Genomic DNA, 19,141 nt, shown 5'->3' with positions numbered 1-19,141 from the left:
TATTAGGGGATTACCTTTTGGAACAAGAGAAATTGAGTAAAGATATGCAAAAATAATCAGGGTATGAGTTTTAATATTTTGCATTGTTAGTGGCTATGTAAAATACATGCAAAGTTTATTGAATGTGTAGATATACATTGTTAGTAAAATTTGCCATATAATGTCTAATAAAAATAATTGAACAAATTTATGGAAAGTTCAAGTTGTTTCCTTGTTGAACAAATAATCATTTTAGATATATGTTCAGTAATTTAGTTTTTTATAACTAACGTTGTATATATCTAAGGAATTGAAATAATTTTTTCAACAAATGCATTTACATTCCACTTTTACAAAACCCTTAATCTATAAATACGTTTACCATCCAGTCAATAATCCCAAACTCTGATGACTTTAAAACAAAGCCTATAAAAGCTTCAAAGCGTATGATACAAGCAAATAAAATAAAAAAATTTCAACACGTGTTTAGTTAATACCTTTCGAAGAGAAACATATCCCATCCCCTGAATCCGAATCCACCCTCTTTCCCTAAAAAGTATTCCTAATGGCCTTCGCCTGCTGGCAGTCACAACAAAATCCCACGATTGTAAATTCTTTAAAATTGTTATCTCGTCGCTTAGGTTTTGTAATTTTTTGGCGCATAATTTACATGAGCATTAAAAAGGAACGAACCTTATCCGACCATAACCCAATGAATGATGAGGCGACGGCACGCGGCAGACCGCAAAAACAACGCCCCTCGGCCCCGCCCACTGCCCCCTGCCCACCCCCAACTTGCCAACAGGCCAACTATTAAACGCTTAATGGCAATTTCATTGGGCATCACATCGGATATCGGCCGGATATCCGATGTCGGCGGACAGTCCCAAGGCCACATGTTTGCCGTGATTACATGAGAGTTGACACGCCGCCTCGTCGGTGTGGACACGTGATCCGGTCACGTGTCGCCAATTCGCCCACAGTCCGCTGCCAAAAATTCCCTGCAAGTCATAGCCAAAAGCTGGGTATACCCTCTCTTTTGAAGGGTATAAAAATTTGTTGGAGAGATTCGAAATACAATAAGATTTTTACCAATTGTTAGGTATTATACCTTATTACGTCCAATAAGCATTCCATTCTATTAGCCCTTTAAAAAAAATGATCGAAAATCTGATTATTTTTCATGGGTTACACCTGGAAAAGCCTCTTGATTAAACAATTTTTCATAAGCATTTTGCATACTTTTTGAGGCACCGTTTGAATAGACGCTGATGGAGAATGTTATAGAAAACGACTAAAACCGCTATTATTAACCGTAGAAACTTCTTATTCTCTATTAAAATAATTTAGTTTTAAACTTGAAATGATATTCTGCTCCCTAATTATCTGTCGTATATTTTAAAGGGTATTCCAACTTCGTAAAGCGCTGATGTTTCTGTTTACTTTGTTTTCATTTCGTAATGTAATCAAATTATGAAAATTAAACGAGACCTTTAGTGAGTCAAGTTGGCAACAATTTTGAGTGATTGTTTTCGCACGACCCCCCCTGAGGACGCCCAGAAACCACCCACCCAGCTACCCCTGGGTGCCCCGCCGAGATTCACTTGAGGCACCAACCCCTTTGGTGGGCAAGAGGTGTTCGCCGACGATGGTGGGCAAACAAATTATATTTAAAACCCCAGTCCCAATGGGTGGCTTTCGGCCCAGTGGGTGTTGCCGCTTCCGTTTCAACGCTCAAGCACTCAACCTGCCACGGATCCGGTTCCAATTGGATATCCGTTTGGTGCTCGGCCGGGCCCTTGAGTCATCATCATCATCTCCGATGGGCTGGATTCCGGATTCAAGGCTCTGGACCACCCACGAGGCTTTGCTTATTACTTTCGAGCGGGCCCTTATCTCCGGCGCTGTCTTCTGGGGTTAAATAGGTCTTTCCCCTCTTCAAATGACACATTACGAACTTTTTTAATTTGTTTATGATAATTTACGTGTTATTTAATAGAAAAGGACATGAATGCCAGTCATTTGTTTTGAAATGTTTTTAAAAAGAATAACAAATGGTTGAAATAGATAATGGTAACGACGACTTATGAAAGGGGGAAATTTAATGGATTAAATTTGGTATGATTAATTCCTAAGAGTACTTGTGAATTAAATGCTACAATAATTTTCAAAATATTTGGTTGTTTTGAAAAATAAAAAAATACTTTTATCGAATTAAAATACTCTGGAGAGATTAAAGATCACACTGATGACACTTTAAATTTGTATAAATAGATTTCGATGACACCTCTTTGCTTTGAAAATCACCACAATCTGCAATATTAAATCGTTAACCTTTCCCACTTCCAAACCGTTAAAATTGAATTTACCTTAAGCATCCATAAGGAGTCTTCCAATGATATTATTTGTAAATAAGCCCGAAGGGCAGCCATACTAAAAAGGTAAGGAAAATGCAAACTTAAGTCAATCGTAAAATAGTAATAAATATTTATACCTAGGCTATTGATGGTGTAACACATGTAAAGATTATAAAAATGAATTTTATTGTTGACCGAAGAACATCAGCAGGGCAAAGGTTTACCCGCTCCCCTATTACTCCCGCTGCCCTCCTGAAAAATTTTTTTAAAATCAAAAATTGACGATTATGCAAAAATACGAAACATCTTTATAGCCGGGGAAAATTGAGGCTGGGGAACACACATGATTTGGCCCTGAGTATGACATTTGTTTTATGCCCCGCTCAGGTTGCGGCAGCATAAAGACCGCAAAAGAAATCCGCAACAGAAGGCAACCCAAAACCCAACCTGAATTGGGCCTAAAACACATGAGCGGAGTGAAACTGCCACGCGATAAAAGTTAAATATGCAAAGATGAAAATCTATAATTTTTTATTAGCCCTGATCCCTGCAAGTGCGTCTTTATGCGGCGTTTTTATGCCGCGCTGGCTAATTCGCCCTTTTGGCCCAATTTGTTGCGGTTCTTTCAGCGACGCCAGTGAATTTTTGCACAATTTTTACGATTTGCGATTTGCGATTTGCACGAATAACACTGATGTACTTTTTTATAGTTTTACAATATGGCGACCCAGTTGCGGTATCAAAATTGCATTTTCCCTTATTTCGTATTCAATTAGGGGTACATTTGCGAGTCTAAGGTGAACTGTTTTTGGAGTTTATGGGGTTGGCAAGAGAACTTTATTACTCTCATTTTTAAATTGAAAGGTAATCGTATATTACGGTGTTAAGATTAATATTGGGGTTTTAAAAATTAGCTGAAATGTGAAGCTCTTAATAATAAATAAATATGATTTTTGTTTGTACTTTAAGTAAGGGTATAAAATTAATTCGTTTAATTTTATTTTTAATGCACACAGAAAAAGACTTATTAACATCACAATTTACAAAAAAAAAGTATAAAAAATGAAATATATAGCTTTCATATACGTTATTACAAAATGAAACAAAAATTATAAAAAAAAAATAAAAAGCAATTGATAAATACAACCAAATTGTGCAAAAAGGAAAAAAAATTTAAGAGTGTGTGTGAATAGTGAGCTTAAGTTAAGCTTATTTGGCAAGCTACTATTTTCATGGCAATGTCCTGTTTTTAAAAGGTTGGGACAGTTTTAAAAAATTTTTAAATTTGTTTGAGTTAAAAACGTGAAAAAAAGCAAACTTCGGCCAGCCGAAGTTCATATACCCTTGAAGCTATTGCAAAAATTAAATATTCTTGAAGACATTAAAATTATGATTTACTTGTTTAAAAGCTATGATGATTTGCGGCTCAATTATTTGATACTTCCTATGGCAGCTATATGATATCGTTTTCCGATTTTAATAAAATTAAAAGCTTAATTCTGAACTGTCAAAAAATTAAATAATCAAAAAGAATTTCTAAAAAAATTACAAAATAAAAAATTTAAAATTTTTTTATTATTTTTTTTAAATATTTTTATTGTTCCCATGGGAGCTTTATGTTATAGTCGTCCGATTCTGATGAAATTCATATTTTTAAAAATTGAAGATAAATATTTTTAAAAACAATGAGTGTGCTACAATAATCTTCAAGTATTTGTGCTCTGTGATGCAATACTTCTCATATAGACATTACAAGTTGCATTCCAACCTTCAATCTATTGCTGGAAACCGACCTTAGTAAGTTAGTAATTTTAATGCTGATGATTCATTGACTGTCTGGTGAAACATGCATGCACGTTGGGGCCTCGTCGCTCCTTTTGTGTGTATTAACATGAAGGTGCAACTTTGATTTACCTTAAGTCTAAGCCGTCACTTGACCTTTTCATAGAAATTCAAAAAACCAAAAAACATTAAAATATAATAAATCCATTGGTTAACAACAACTTTATTTCTATGAACCGATTTCACCCAATATCGAGTTCTCAGCAGCACTTTTTCCGACAAATTGGCATGCAAGCACAACAGCAGGCTCGGCGGAGATTGGGGGCCAGCCAGGAGAACCAGGCGGGATCCAGACAGGACTCACACCACGGACCGCAGCATGTTTCGGGGAATATCCCACAGCAGGAGGTACAGCAGGTAGCACAGCCATTTGAGCACGGTCCACAGGATCCACATGGTCTGGAGTTGCAGCAAGAGCTGGGTTTACAGCAGGAACTGGGAACTGGAACTCCGCATCCAAACCGTTTAAACTTGCATGCACATGGTCCAAAGGAATTTCGACGAGTCGTATGTGTGGGTTTGTTGCAATAGTGAAGCATTTAGTGACTCGAACCACTAACCATACAACATATAGACTGGTCATTTCATACAACGCATTTGGACACAAAAAACGGACCGCGGAAGGTCCACCGTTCTCACAGCAGCAGGTCCATGCACTTCGTGTGCGTTCGGTTTTTTTACTCTCTATTCTTATTCTCATTTTTATGCTCGCGCACTCATTGCACGAGTCAGTCGTTCAGCTCGCAGAGAGGCGCTTTTGAAGAAGGCTGCCCAGCGCTGAATTCGTCTTTGTATGTATGCGGTATCATGCATCGTCATACACGGAGCATGTGTGCGTTTATTTCATTTCGGCGCATCAAGAATATTTTGGTCTTTTGCCACTTTTTCAAACTTGGTACCCTAAGAATTGGGCGTATTTACTATTGGGTTATGATATAATAGATATATTATGTTGTAATATATTTTTTAATATTTCAGCATACATTTTATTATTGTTTACAAATTCAAATAAGTGGTAGCAGTAAAATGTTTACATATATGTATGTATTCCAATTTATAGAAATCAGTCACTGAGATGAGAACAGGGTATATCGCAGTCGTGTCACTTAAAACACCGACTGCTCTTTCAGTGGTTGAGAAAACTTCAAACTAAATCAGTTCTTGTCGATGTTTTGCGAGCGGTTGGTGCCTGCATACCCTACCGACGATTGCTTTAAGGGGAGCGGGCTTTTAGGACACTTGTTTTAAATGTTATGTTTAGTGATCTTTGGTTGATTTATTTTTTAATGATTCGCAGTGTAATTTTAATTGTCTTTAAACAAGTAATAAATAATAAATACTTCTTACATTTTTGTAAAGGTAAATGGAACAAATATATATATTAACTGTCTTTAAACAATTTGTTATAATCCAAGATATTGGTACAATTAAAATCTAAATTATTATCATTAAAAAATGCGGATTTTTATATTTGTTCCATTTACCTTTACAAAAATGTAAGAAGTATTTATTATTTATTACTTGTTTAAAGACAATTAAAATTACACTGCGAATCATTAAAAATAAATCAACCAAAGATCACTAAACATAACATTTAAAACAAGTGTCCTAAAAGCCCGCTCCCCTTAAAAGCAATCGTCGGTAGGGTATGCAGGCACCAACCGCTCGCAAAACATCGACAAGAACTGATTTAGTTTGAAGTTTTCTCAACCACTGAAGAGCAGTCGGTGTTTTAAGTGACACGACTGCGATATACCCTGTTCTCATCTCAGTGGACTGATTTCTATAAATTGGAATACATACATATATGTAAAACATTTTACTGCTACCACTTATTTGAATTTGTAAACAATAATAAAATGTATGCTGAAATATTAAAAAATATATTACAACATATAATATTCATATTTATATCATAACCCAATAGTAAATACGCCCATATTCTTAGGGTACCAAGTTTGAAAAGTGGCAAAAGACAAAATATTCTTGATGCGCCGAAATGAAATAAACGCACACATGCTCCCGTGTATGAGAATGCATGATCACGCATACATACAAAGACGAATTCAAGCGCTGGGCAGCCTTCTTCAAAAAGCGCCTCTCTGCGACTGAACGACTGAACTCGTGCAATGAGTGCGCGAGCATAAAAATGAGAATAAGAATGAGAGAGTAAAAAACCCGAACGCACACGAAGTGCATGGACCTGCTGCTGTGAGAACGGTGGACCTTCCGCGGTCCGTTTTTTTTGTGTCCAAATGCGTTGTATGAAATGACCAGTCTATATGTTGTATGGTTAGTGACTCGAACACAAGGTATTTTACAAACGCCCCGAAGAAACTGTATATTTTCCGTTTATAGGACCAATGCTGATTGATCTGGCCTGGATGGATTTAGAACTGGCTAATTGGGACATGTTTGGGCAGAATGGCGAGCTGTGACTTACATAATACGTATAAACGAAAATAGAGAGCTTCGCCGGGCTTGTTAGTGCTGGACAATTTTGACAATAAAACCTTGATGATTAGATTTATATGTGACGAACTTAAAAGCCCTTTTGTTTTTTTTTCAAATTTTTATTAGAGTTCTTTATTAAAAGAACTGAAACCTTTTGGGATTTATTTTAAGCAAGAACACAAATCATTTCGACATAAATTCACAATTCACAATTTACAAGTATTTTAAAGAACTTTAAAAATTCTAAGATAATGACATATTGCTAAAATTTTAAATTTTATGTGACTGTGAAAAGGGTTTTTTCCCGACTTTACAACCCCCTTCCTATGCAAGACCACTTTAGTTAATGGTAAAGCGCATAAACGAAATCATAAATAAAAGTCGCAACTTTGATTTACTTGCGTTGACAACAGCACAACATTAAATTAAGTGCAGTAAACCAACCAAAAAAGTAAGGAGGATGTAGTCGAATCTGGAGAAGGGCAGTGGATAACTCCGTAGTGTCTTTCCCCTGGGTCTAACGAAGCGTGAGCTAAATGGGGAAGGGTAAGTGGAAATTGCGCATTAGCCTCGGCTGCCAGTGGATGCAACCAAAGCAAAAGCACACAGACATTCAGGATATGGATACGCACCAGCACAAAGACGACAGGGAACAGGACAAACAAGGAATCGAAACTGGCAATCGGAGCTAGAAATCGAAGCTTTCACTGAAACTGGGAAGAAATCAAATAGAAGAAACTAATGAGTCCACATGACAATTAGAACATCAGTTTACGATATTTCCAGGACTTCCCAGGTCAACAAATGAGACTAATGTAGGTCTGTGTGCTTTCAAAGAGAAGGAAACAAACGTTTGTAACCCCTTAATAGTAAAGAGACCTTCAAAAAATTGATTATTATAAATAAAATCGTCACATAAACTTAAATATTGTTGTATAAATTTTAAGCTACCATGAAAGTATCAAAATAAAACTTATGTGGTTTTAAAGTATGGACTTAGACTACAGTTTTAGACTCTTCGATATTGAACTGAAACAAAAAAGTTATGTAGAATTGAATAAATACCTACACTTTAATACTGTCTGTAATTTATTCTCAAGACACACCTTTAAAAACTAACTTTTCAGTTCTTTTTTTTTTGGGAGTAATTAAAGGAATTTGAAAGTGTACGTAAAATTAAGTTTTCAAGTGCTTTTGTAAATCATGGAAAACGGGACATTAAATGGCATTCAGCGCGACCCATAAACGTTGGCAATTAAAATCTTATTTTCGCTTATTACATTTTCACAGGTGTGTGCCACCCCTCTACTCGCAGCATCCCGCCAATAAACACGTCTAAAAATTTTAGCCAAAGATTTTGTCGCCTGGCTCTGGCCACCTGTTCCCCTAAAAAAAATGTTTTCTTTGCTCTTTTTCTGTTTTGGGTAATTGAATCATTTTAGCGCCATTTATTTTGTTCAGAATTGCAGAGGTTTCTGAGGACGGAAAGAGCCGGGGTTGGTTTCCGTACGCGTGACATTTGTAAAACAATTTCTGTTTCGAAAATGAAACAAGCGCGAGCTGCTCGCGAGTGGGAGGAACATAAATAATAATGCGTTAAATTTATGCGTTGATTAATGTGGAGCAGTCAATCTCCACCAGCTTTAGGCCAAGGGAGCGAAGGAATTCTCCACCCACTTGGTCATGTTCTCAGGTGTGACCATTTGGGAGGTGTGGAAGAGGAAGTTTTCAGTTCATATGAATACTCGATTGGATGAGCAGAAGTATCAAGTATGATTAAAGACGGTTTTCATTAAAATGTCTTGAAAACTTTTAAATTTTGAAACCGAAATGTGACTAATGAATAGGTAATTTTCCTATCCCGTTCTGGTTGATTTTTCAATCCACTTTTGCTTTTTTGATTGTTAAAACCCCACTACATTGATTTAAAATTTTTTGTTGCTGTGGTAACTAATATTATCAAAAACCTACTAAATAATATGAACTATGGTTTTTTTGTTGAATATTTCTTAAATACATTTTCCAAAATAGAACTTATGTTATTGATTTGACTAGTTAACCTTAAGTAGGCTTCTTATAAATTACTTTGTTGCTGTGCTAAATATATAAATTTCGTTAGAATCATTAGTGGTTATTCCCTCAGAAGCCTCCACTTGATTTATTTTTCCACACAATGAGCTCTTAAACCAAATCCCATCGAATTAATTGAATGAAGTCCCCTCCCACCCCTTGGCAAGCAACCCACTTTCCCTCAGTGCAAAATACGTAGGCATTTAGCGAAACGTTTATTTCATTATTACGCCTAGGGTAACCCGGCGAGGAAGACCCAAAGCAGAAAGTCAAATTGAAAAAGTCAAAAAGTTGCTTTTCCCCTCGTCTGCCTTGATAGCCGAAGGACACGCAGGGGGTGGCGAATAGTGGTGGCCACCACCACCCCAAAAATCATCGCAGGGGTGCGACATCGCATCATCGTCGAACTAAAAACCGGAACGGAAGCAGCCAGCAACCGAGCAACAAGAAGGATTTCCGGCCTCCACCACCAAAACCGTAGACAAAAGGCTAACACTTGTGTCCTCCGCCCAAACAAAAAACACCCACCACCCCTCAAATCACATGCATAAGGTTTTAAGTTTTGTGCTTTGTCATACAAGTGCGTGGAGGACGATCTGCAGATACAGTTGTAAAGATATGGTAACAGGCGCGTAATGTGACAGCCTTTTGCAGGATGGTTTGGATGGCTCGGATGGTTAGGGAGCTGGGTTCCGGATGGGTGGGGCTGACATAACGCTACACATGTTTGGGCGTTGCCAGACGGACTGGGTTGTGGGTTGCGGTATCCCAGGTTGCCTGGCAATACTAGCGAGGGTCGCTCGAAACAATATTTAATGAAATTTTATAAAATATATTTATGATTGTATTTAAAAGATCTTTGCAGTTTAAGGCAAACAACTTAAAACGTTATAGTCTGTAAGTCTTTTATAATTCTATTCTATTGCAATTTGTACTTTCGAAAGTTTTACTTGAACTCGATTTGCACAATGTTATAACTTTTAAATCAATTATCTTTCTAGATGGTATAATAACATTGTTCAAATAAAAGTGTTAAAACCTGAAAACAAGAACAAAATTAAAAGTTTTGCTCTTGGAATTGTCTTAAAGATTATACTTTATAAGTAAGAAAATATGTTATTTGTTTATTTAATCAATCTATTAGTTCAGAATAACTGGTACTATATTAATGCTTAAAAACTCCACTTTCCACCCTTTCCGGACATCTACCCATACTTTTTGACTGACAAGTTTCTGCCGCCCCATCCACCCACAATTACCTCACCTCCTTACCATATTATGTGAACCATTTCTGTTGACATTGCCGCCTTGTTTACACGATTTTGTGCCAAACACCCATACCGACGAATGTTTAGATATCATTTTGCGCGAACGAAGGACGGAAACGAAAATGAGGCACCGCCAACTAAATGCTGAGTAAATAGTTGCCGGGGTAATTGGAACAGAGCTACGTGGAACATTTATTTACCTTCGGATATGATATTTGCACAATGCTGGAAAGAGGGGCAGAAATCAATGCAGCAGTTCATTGAGACCTTGAGGGGAAATTTAATTAAAAAACAGGTGACAATGCCAAAAGGGGGCGGTGCTGGATTTCTTTCATTGGCCATCATAAATCAAAGTTCCAAGTGGCTAGGAAATTCAAGAAGTAAGGGAAGTAGGTGCCCAGCGACTGCTGCAAGTGTCAGCAACATGTGGCAAAAAGCAGAAAAAATTCAGAAAAATAAAATGAAAAAGTACAAAAAACAAAAAGTAAAAAAATAAAGCGCAGCAATCAAAAAATGTCGCGGACTTCTCTTCGTCTTTTTTCACTTTTGACATGGTCAAGTTTAATTGAAAAAATAATACAACAAAATTTGCTATAAAAACGAAGGCAACTTTTAACCTCCGCAGCTGCTGCAGCCAAAGCTCATAATTAGAAAATCCACCAAAGAGGGACAGAGCAAGCGAGAGAAATTAATTTATTCCTATTTTTTGTATACTTTTAATTGAAATTTTCTTCGTTTTTTCACCTCCCGTTGGCCACTGCAGATAATTTTAATAACCGGAAGCAGGAAGATGGCCGAAGGATGCGACGGTAATTGCCGTGGCCAAAGCGGATGATAAGCAAATGTGGAAAACAGGAGCAAGGTGAACCCCGTTTTCACGAAAAGGGTTGTTTTCCGGGCCTTTTATTAACAAATTTCACTTTATTTACGCCGCACGTTATGCTATAATTAATAATCAGGCTGCATGGGCACTAAAATGTTGCAGGGCAGTTGATTAAATTTGACCCAGTTCATGGAGCATTTGCAATGCTGCCGTTTTGGGTTAAATACTGGCTGAAATGGGTTTTGCCCGTGGTTGGCATTTGATGACATTTATGACTGAGATTTCTCAATTTATTGGGATTGAGGTAATGTTTTGTGGTATAACTGAATAAGTCCACCTTCTTATGAAATCCATTTGAAGAATGTTAGAAGAAAATGAAAAAACGAATGTTCAAGAATATTTTCTGAGAAAACTTTTAAATTTATTGATCTAAAAATTTGTTTATTTTAAAATACCTTTTAGCTGCTTTTTAAGACGTATTATGAGTAAGAATATTTATTTGGAGTAGAGCTACAGCTGATCTCCGGGAGGTCGTCACAAAAAATACGTTTTGCACTAACTACTACATCTCTGAAGTGGATCCTCCGTAATTAAAAAACCAACCAGATCTCGCTTAAGGGAGTATTCTGGTCTTAAAATTTTAAAAATCGACTTTTTTTTTGCATATTTTGAAAGTTTTGACTTCAAAACTATGATCCTTAAGGGATTTTTCAAAATTCGAAATATTTCGGAAACACAGTCAATTCTGTGACGTGGAATTAAAGCCGTTAGAATCGTCCTAATCTTTAAACGCTTTTTACTCGAAACTACTTTTTCAAGGTGGTCGATATGATATTTAAAGTTCTACTGAACCGATTTCTTTCCAATTTGGTATACATAAAAAAATGATGATTAAATAAATTTTTAAAATATTCGAAAGTTTGAAAAAATTGGTTAAAAACAATTTTTTGTTTTTAAGTCAACGACGTTTTGTTATTAATTTTTTTTTTGAAAACGGTCAAACCGATAACGGCATTTTTACTAACGAAAATATTGTTTGATTTCCTTTTTCCTAACTCTACAAGAGCTGAAATCATGTACATAAGAAAAGTAAAACAAAAAACATCTAAATATCTAACAGTATATAACCCTGGGCCGCTGTTTTCGAAAGCTTTCAAATAACTGCACAATGCATGCAAATTTTAAATAAAATTCTAGTAAGCTATAATTTAAATTTTATTCCACTAAAAAGCCTTATATGTCGCCATCTATGACTCAAGTCTTAATAATGAAGCTTTTTGTTCAAGCTTTAGGTAAACTTTGATAGAAAGGATAAAATCCAGCTTTTCGTCCCAAAGCTTATCTTTTTGGTACAAATATACCACAAATTATTAATAGTATCAGTTAATAAACTTTTTATAACAATATAATAATAAATAGTTGTCAAAATAAACTCAAAATATAAATTATTATTTATTTATTTAATTATATATTTAGGAAACGTTAATTATTGTATTTTTCCATTGCATCTCGGGCCAGTTCCAGCTCCGCAAGCAGAGCCTTTACTTGAGCCCGATCTAAGTTAAGAACATGTGTGGTGTCCTTTGGCAGACCATCAACCAATTCTTGCGAGATTTTTAGTTCCAAGGTGGTATAATTCGGAGGCGTTCGTCCAGGCGTAGTTATATCCCGAACGCTTTGCAGTTCATTAACTAAGATGGAAAATTAAAAATATTTAAAATATCTTAGTCATCCGCTCGATTTAACTTTAAAATAAATTAAATAATTTGTATGAGTCGACATCCAAAAGATTAAAATAAAGGAGGAATTCAATAAGCTCTAAAAATTTATGAAATTTCCAAATGTTTCAACTAATAGCTATCAGAGGCAAAGGTTTGTGTTTTTAAATATTATTTATACGATGGAATGAAGTGAAACTGAGATCTTAGTATAATGATTTTATATAAAAAAAAATTAATTTTTATTTTGATCGGTTTTTAAGAAATGAAAGATGTTTGTTATTTTAAAAATGGAATTTTGATGTGGAATCGAGATCTTAGCTTGAATTAATAACCCACTCACTTCTGAAAGACTTTTCTATTAGTGTTTGCCGTATGGCAGTTGAATGCTTTTGGAGAACTCTGCACATGGCTGCGGCATGATCCTTGGGCAGTCCCAACTGTTGGATCTCCTCCCCAAAAATACTTTCGGTGCAGCTGTAGCGAGCAGCGTTGACCAGCATAAAATTGATGCAGGCCACTGCTGTTTTGCCCTCATTAGTAAGTGTGGATGTCAGCGATTTAATTTTTGATTCCTGTAAGAAATATAATTCATTAATGTTCTGTTGTAAAAAAAAAGAACATACAAACCTCAAATGACTGACCACAAATTCGCAGAGCCACCAGATCGCTGAGTTGTTCCAAGTTTTCAGTGCTCAAGTTGGAGAGTGTGGATATGATCTCAGCCAAAACCCAATCGGGGCAATCGCCTTCGCCACAGAAACGGAATTTCTGTAAAGGGCAAATACAATTTTGGTTATTTAGATTAAGGAAATAATATAAGGTTGCTGCTCCTATACTCTAGTTTAGGACGAGCAGCGCCCACAGCCAAAATAACCCATCACGTTTTCAAGTAAATTAAAGACCAGAGTGCTTCAACAAGTGGGCTCGAACCAAAGGAAGAGCTCTTAGGAAAAACATGCAGGGGCGTGGGAGTAGTGAATACCCTCGAAAATGAATGACTACCATAAGCAATTCAACTGGATATTATGAAAATATATAAGTTATAAGTATCTCTATAAAAATATATTTGAATTTGAATTACGTTCATCTGAACTTGGAAATTGTTATGATAAAGAAAAATAAATAAACGAAAATATTAGAAAAAATAATTAAAGAATCATGCTCTCAAAAAATAAAGTTCCATAAATTTTAGAAACATTTCTTAATTTTAGGAAAAATAATAATAAATATATCAAATTAAGAGCCTACTAAATGGTCGGCTACATGGACTTAAGTCATTTTTAAGTTCACGTTTTATTAAATATACATGGTAGGCTCATACTTAATGCCTTGTTTAGGTCAATTCCTTTAATTGTCCTATTTATTCCTAAAACTAAAATTTTTTTTGTTGTCCTGGTTGTATTTAACTTAAATTAGTATGAGTATAATAGCTAACAGGATTGGACGGTTAGAGGTGATATTTTTTCTATAGGTATTCAGAAGGGAAAATGTGTACCTATAAACAAGCACCTTGACCACTGCAGAACATATTTCTCCGAATGGACGAACTGACTGCTTTTCAAACCTAATTTGGGTCGCCAATGCTGGACTCATGTGCGTTTCGTGTTGCCCTAATAATCTAATGATACCCTTTAGGGATAACCGGGATCACGAGAACTCCCACGACAGCAACAACGTCGCGTCGAGGAAAAGAAAAGTCGACGATATTTGCATATGATTAATTTCATACGCTTGCCTGCTAATCAGCGAGCAATTTGTGCAAGTGGCGAGCACAAAAAGGGGTGACCGAGTGGGTGGTGGGTGGTAGGTTGTGGGTGGTAGGGAAAACCCAGCATATAAGGAGAGCCCGTTTGGGGAGCTCGTCTCAGTTTCAAGTGCTCGTCACGTTTATCTCTGGGCAGGATTAATAAACTCAAGTTCGGAGGGGAAGGGCGAGCTAAGCGAGTGAAAATTTATGACACTTGTTGTGCCATTGTGGAAAACGGGCAGACGCTTATTAATACGCACTCGTATTTATTTAGCGACGTGTGTAACGGCTTAGAAAATGCGAACGACAAACGTTTTATAATTATTTTATGGACTTCAAAGTTTGTGGGTTGGGGTTTGGCTACTTCGACTGCGGATCGGGTGGCTATATAAGCGGCGAAACGCGCCGCCAAGCAACGCAGTTGGCCGACGGGATTGGGGCAGCTAGAACCGCTGGCGAAGATGCAGATAGTCCTTTGGATAGTGTTCCTGGCCTTTGGCCGCCACATCTACGGAGCCAGTGTGCCGGCCCCGATTTCCGGACAGGATTCGGAGCTAAGCACCTGCGAGTTGCAGCTCTCCAAGTACCGCAGGTTCATCCTGCAGGCCATCCTCAGCTTCGAGGACGTCTGCGATGCGTACAACTCCCGACCGGGCGGACAGGAATCGGACTCGGAGGGATGGCTCTTCCGGCACTACGCCCCACCACCCACTTCGCAGAGGGGCGAAATCTGGGCCTTCTTCCGGCTGCTGATGGCCCAGTTCGGCGACGCGGAGTTCTCCTCCGTCATCCGGGATGCCGTCATCGAGAGGTGCCGCATCAAGTCGCAGTTGCAGCGGGACGAGAAGCGCAACTCGGTGGTCCTGGGCAAGAAGCAGCGGTTCCACTCGTGGGGCGGCAAAAGGTCCCCGGAACCACCGATCCTGCCGGATTACTAAACTGGGTGCCCAGCGTTTTCCCCCTTTAAATGTATGAACAGCCAAAGTTGAAGTCCTCTAATTTAAATCAGTGTCTAAATAAACCCGAAGATTGCAAACCGAGCAGCGTAAAAAGAGTTCTTTCAATCGCTTCTCTAACCAAAGCACTTACCATGGTGTTGCTATTCTGGTTTTGTTTTTTCGGATTTTCTATGCTAAATAATTGCTTGTCTACAAAGTTTTTTAGTGTGACCAAAGCGGACGGAACGTAAAATAACGGTATAGAGCGGGTGTTCCCCAGCCAGTTCCACTGATGATAGTTAAGTTGTTTTGCACCTTTTTGACGTTCCAGCTGGTTTTTAATAAATTTCCTTAATAAATGTGTATGGAAACCCCCTTAAAAATGGTTTACAAAGTCTTAAAGCAGTGCAACAGATTTTGAACAAGCCAGTGCTGCCAGACAGTCCTTACTTTACAGTACGTTAACACCAGTAATCAAGCAGTTTACATAAAGCAGTTAACATTAAAGCAGGGTAAATTGGCGCCAAATTCAAATATGTTTTGTTGATATTTCATAAAGAAACACAAAAGGTATTTTGAAAAAAGTGATACTTATTACAAATTTTTAGGATTTAGGGTTTGCCATGATGTTACTTTAAAATGGTTTTGTGGAAAATACATTTTTTTATTCGTATAAGTGAATAACTCAAACAAAGTTTAAGTTATTTATTATTAAAATTTTCTGTACATCATTAGCAACTGCGAGAAGATAGATTAAGCAATGTTTTTATGTGTATGGGTACAAAAAAAATCTCAGCTATTAAAATAAATGCGATAAGGGCGGAAGCTTGAAAACTGCTGCATAATTTGTTTGTGCTAACATTTTGCCTGTCATTGCCCATTATCTAAACAAATTTGTTGCGCTTATCTGCCGATCGGGACCTGAACGCCCACCAAAACACACCTCTTTGAACCCAAATGGGTCCCACCTCCACCGCCCTATCGTTACGGTTGAAATAATGCCGATCTCGCCAGTTTTTGGAGCAACATTCGAGGTCTTCGGGCAGGCAGAGTCCGACGAGGACTATAATCCCAGATTGGAGGTAGGCACAACAAACCCATAAACCTTGTCTATAAATAAACAAACTAGGCGCAAAAGGAGGGTGTGTGTTTGTGCATGCGGCATTAATTATCTCATCAGTCCCGGGCTCTGGGCCTTTAGGCCGCTGCTGGACACGCTGAAAACAAATGTTAACTAATCGCCCCCAGCCTGCCCAGAAATCTAAATTGAAAATCATTAAATTGACTGATAGTGGCTGTACTATATGCCCGGGAATCCGAGCAACGTGAGTGACTTTTTCCAGCCTGTTTGACAGCGGCGCCAACGCCAGACTTAAGTCCCGATTAGGGCCTGGAATCTCAGGGCTCGACTAAATCTTGGGGATTTTGCTGGACTAATGCCGATTGTCGGCCCTGATTAGGTGGGCGTAATCGGCTGTGTTTAATAACAAATCCAGACGGCAAAGTTTCAACTAAAAATACCTTAGGTTTCGGTAAGACCTTGACAATCTATTTAAAGCCTTCGATCGGTGATCTGCTAACCCCCTAAGCGGAACTAGGCCTGATTATTCAATCGATCAGTGGATCGTCAGGTGCTTCGGCTATACGTCTTCTCCATGTCCAAGTTAAGTCGCAGTCCGAATGATTTCGTATTTTGAATACAGCCCAATATTATTGCTCTTATCTCACAAAACATTGGAATTTTTAATACGGATTTATGGAGTAATGAATAAATACCTAAAAATCGGCCGAATTAGACCTCCAACAATGATTGCCAGAGTGTATCAGCATCAGCAAATGCAATTTAACGAAATGTGCGAAAAATAAATTAAAATATATATTTTTGGCTATTAAAAAGTTATAATTGTAAAGCTTTCAAATTAAATAAAATAAAACCTTTAATCTCAGTCCAAAGCAATTATTTTTCTTGACTTTTTATAGTAAATTTAAAAATGGACATTACGGCTAAGCCCAAGACGGACTTTCCCCACTCATGTGGCTCAGACTTATGCATTATTCATGCTCATTAAATTTATTAATTGACCTTCCCCCTGGGCTCACACCTCTGCACCTCCCATTTGCACCATCTTCCACAAAAACGATGAAGAAACTAGGCCATCACAGCATATAGAGCTGATAACGGACAGTCGGGCTGATTAAAACCTTGCCCGGAGATTCTCGAGGAGAACCAACGAAAAGTAGCGGGAACAAAATTTCAAATTTAGTCATTGAACTTAACATTGAAGCGAAGAAGAGGAGCTGAGAGGGCAGGATTTCTATTTGCCTATTTTAGTTGGTCGCACGACCGGCTAGCAACAACAATTTAATCTTCCCCCCAGCGACGCAAAAACAATTTGTTCTTAATCAACGCCCGATTAGACAAGGTTAAAGGTGTGGAAAAAATAAGAAAGGAAAATTGCAGACGAAAGAAAAACCTTTTGAACCGTTGAGTTTGGTTACACCTTTGCTTATTATAATTTACCCTTTTACACAAAAACAACATTGCCAATGTCAAGGTAACGTAAAAGAATAAAAAACATTTTTTAAATCAAATTTTCTATTTGATGTCTACACTTTTTGTCACACTCTTACTATTTATCAAATTAATTCTTTAAAACCAATTAAGAGGTACTGAATACTACTGATTTGCATCGGATTTTTTCCCGTGTAGCCAGGTTGTCGTTTGGCAAAAAGCGGCGTAGGCGTTGAGAAATTGACAACTTACGCCAAAAGTAGAGGAAAATCAAGTTAGTGGAAAGTTTATTTTTGGTTTGTTTTCGATTTATTTACAATTCGCTTGATTAGTGGGCGTTACTGATCAGATAAGGTTCGCAATCATTGTCGCCGGAAATATTTGCTTCATAATTGTTTCACCTCTTACGAATTCCTTAAAACCGTCCCAGACAAGCACCTATAAAAGTTTTTGTCCTAGCCAGTGAAACCTATAAATTATAACTGACCGAGCAATATTTTGGAATAAAAGGGATTTACATGAAATACTTCGAAATACTACAATTACTATTGTAGTACTCAGAAAAATACTAATAGTAACGATTGAACTTTTCTGATCTTTATTTTGCTTATATGAAACGCAGGTTGGGGTGGAAAATTTTCAGAGGCATTTGCCTGTTGATAATTTTATTGAGTTTTTTTTGCTCCTATTTTACAATCATGTTCGCAGTAAGTCTGTTGTAATTTATATTTAAACATGAGTCTATACAATTATACAAATATATGTAAGGTATATTAATGATAATCTGTGCTTGATACCCTATTAAAAAGCATACCTTTTAATAAATAAAATTTTCAGATATAATAGTTTGTGTTATTTTGAATATTCTTTCGTAACATGAATAATTATTCATGAGTATGTTTAAATTACTGATATTTTAAACAAAATTTGATATATTTTTTAATTTTCTTGTGTGCATTTTGAAAAACAGCTAGACAAGAGCACATAAATTTATATAATACATTTATTTGGTAACTTTAAATTAATTAATTCTTTACAAAATAAGGCTTATCCCGATTTTCGCAGTTCATTTCAGTTCTTTTGTTAAGGTATTTAAACAATCGTTATTGTCCACCTAACCTTGCATTCCTACTTTTTCCATTATTATTTTTTATATGTGCAGGCATTGATAAGCCAAAAGGTGACCCAGTTGAAACCTACGCGACTTGTTAAATATAACAGCTTAAAAAAATATTTTTATTATCGGTCGACAAGCTAGTAACTTAAAATAAAAAAACAAGTTATTAAAATCAAAATTGTATACTGAAGTTTATGGAAATAAACACATTTCAGGTGAATATACCTTTTTGCATAAGAAAAAATCTGATACCAAGAATGAAAATAAACAAACAACTTGGAAAGTCATTTTCCATGAAGTTGCACATTGAGTT

The 19,141-nt window shown here is 36.9% G+C and overlaps 2 protein-coding genes across 2 annotated transcripts; one reads left to right on the top strand and one right to left on the bottom strand.

The window, feature by feature from the left end:
• Nucleotides 1-12,234: 12,234 nt before the first annotated feature.
• On the bottom strand, nt 12,235-15,553 carry LOC128259692 (COMM domain-containing protein 4). The gene is made up of 4 exons (XM_052992228.1): nt 15,351-15,553; nt 13,142-13,282; nt 12,855-13,086; nt 12,235-12,484 (listed from the first exon to the last, which is right to left on the bottom strand). Exons 1-4 carry the CDS (start codon nt 15,351-15,353, stop codon nt 12,276-12,278), a joined length of 585 nt encoding a protein of 194 aa, XP_052848188.1. The 5' UTR covers nt 15,354-15,553; the 3' UTR covers nt 12,235-12,275.
• LOC128259877 (leucokinin) lies at nt 14,723-15,301 on the top strand. Its single transcript, XM_052992492.1, has one exon. The coding sequence runs from the start codon at nt 14,723-14,725 to the stop codon at nt 15,197-15,199; it is 477 nt and encodes a 158-aa protein (XP_052848452.1). The 3' UTR covers nt 15,200-15,301.
• Nucleotides 15,554-19,141: the final 3,588 nt, after the last annotated feature.

This window comes from Drosophila gunungcola (genome assembly GCF_025200985.1).
Source record: "Drosophila gunungcola strain Sukarami chromosome 3L unlocalized genomic scaffold, Dgunungcola_SK_2 000009F, whole genome shotgun sequence".
Classification (NCBI taxonomy): domain Eukaryota; kingdom Metazoa; phylum Arthropoda; class Insecta; order Diptera; family Drosophilidae; genus Drosophila; species Drosophila gunungcola.
Note: the sequence above shows the minus strand (reverse complement) of the source record. Positions and strands in the feature narration are given on the sequence as shown.

Bases quoted from the DNA above. Each gene is read 5' to 3' on its own strand.
- LOC128259877 (XM_052992492.1), top strand. From the start codon at position 14,723: ATGCAGATAGTCCTTTGGATAGTGTTCCTGGCCTTTGGCCGCCACATC.
- LOC128259692 (XM_052992228.1), bottom strand. The intron at 13,087-13,141 runs GTTTGTATGTTC...TATTTCTTACAG, and splicing joins TTTGTGGTCAGTCATTTGAG to GAATCAAAAATTAAATCGCT. The intron at 12,485-12,854 runs GTGAGTGGGTTA...TTTCCATCTTAG, and splicing joins AATAGAAAAGTCTTTCAGAA to TTAATGAACTGCAAAGCGTT.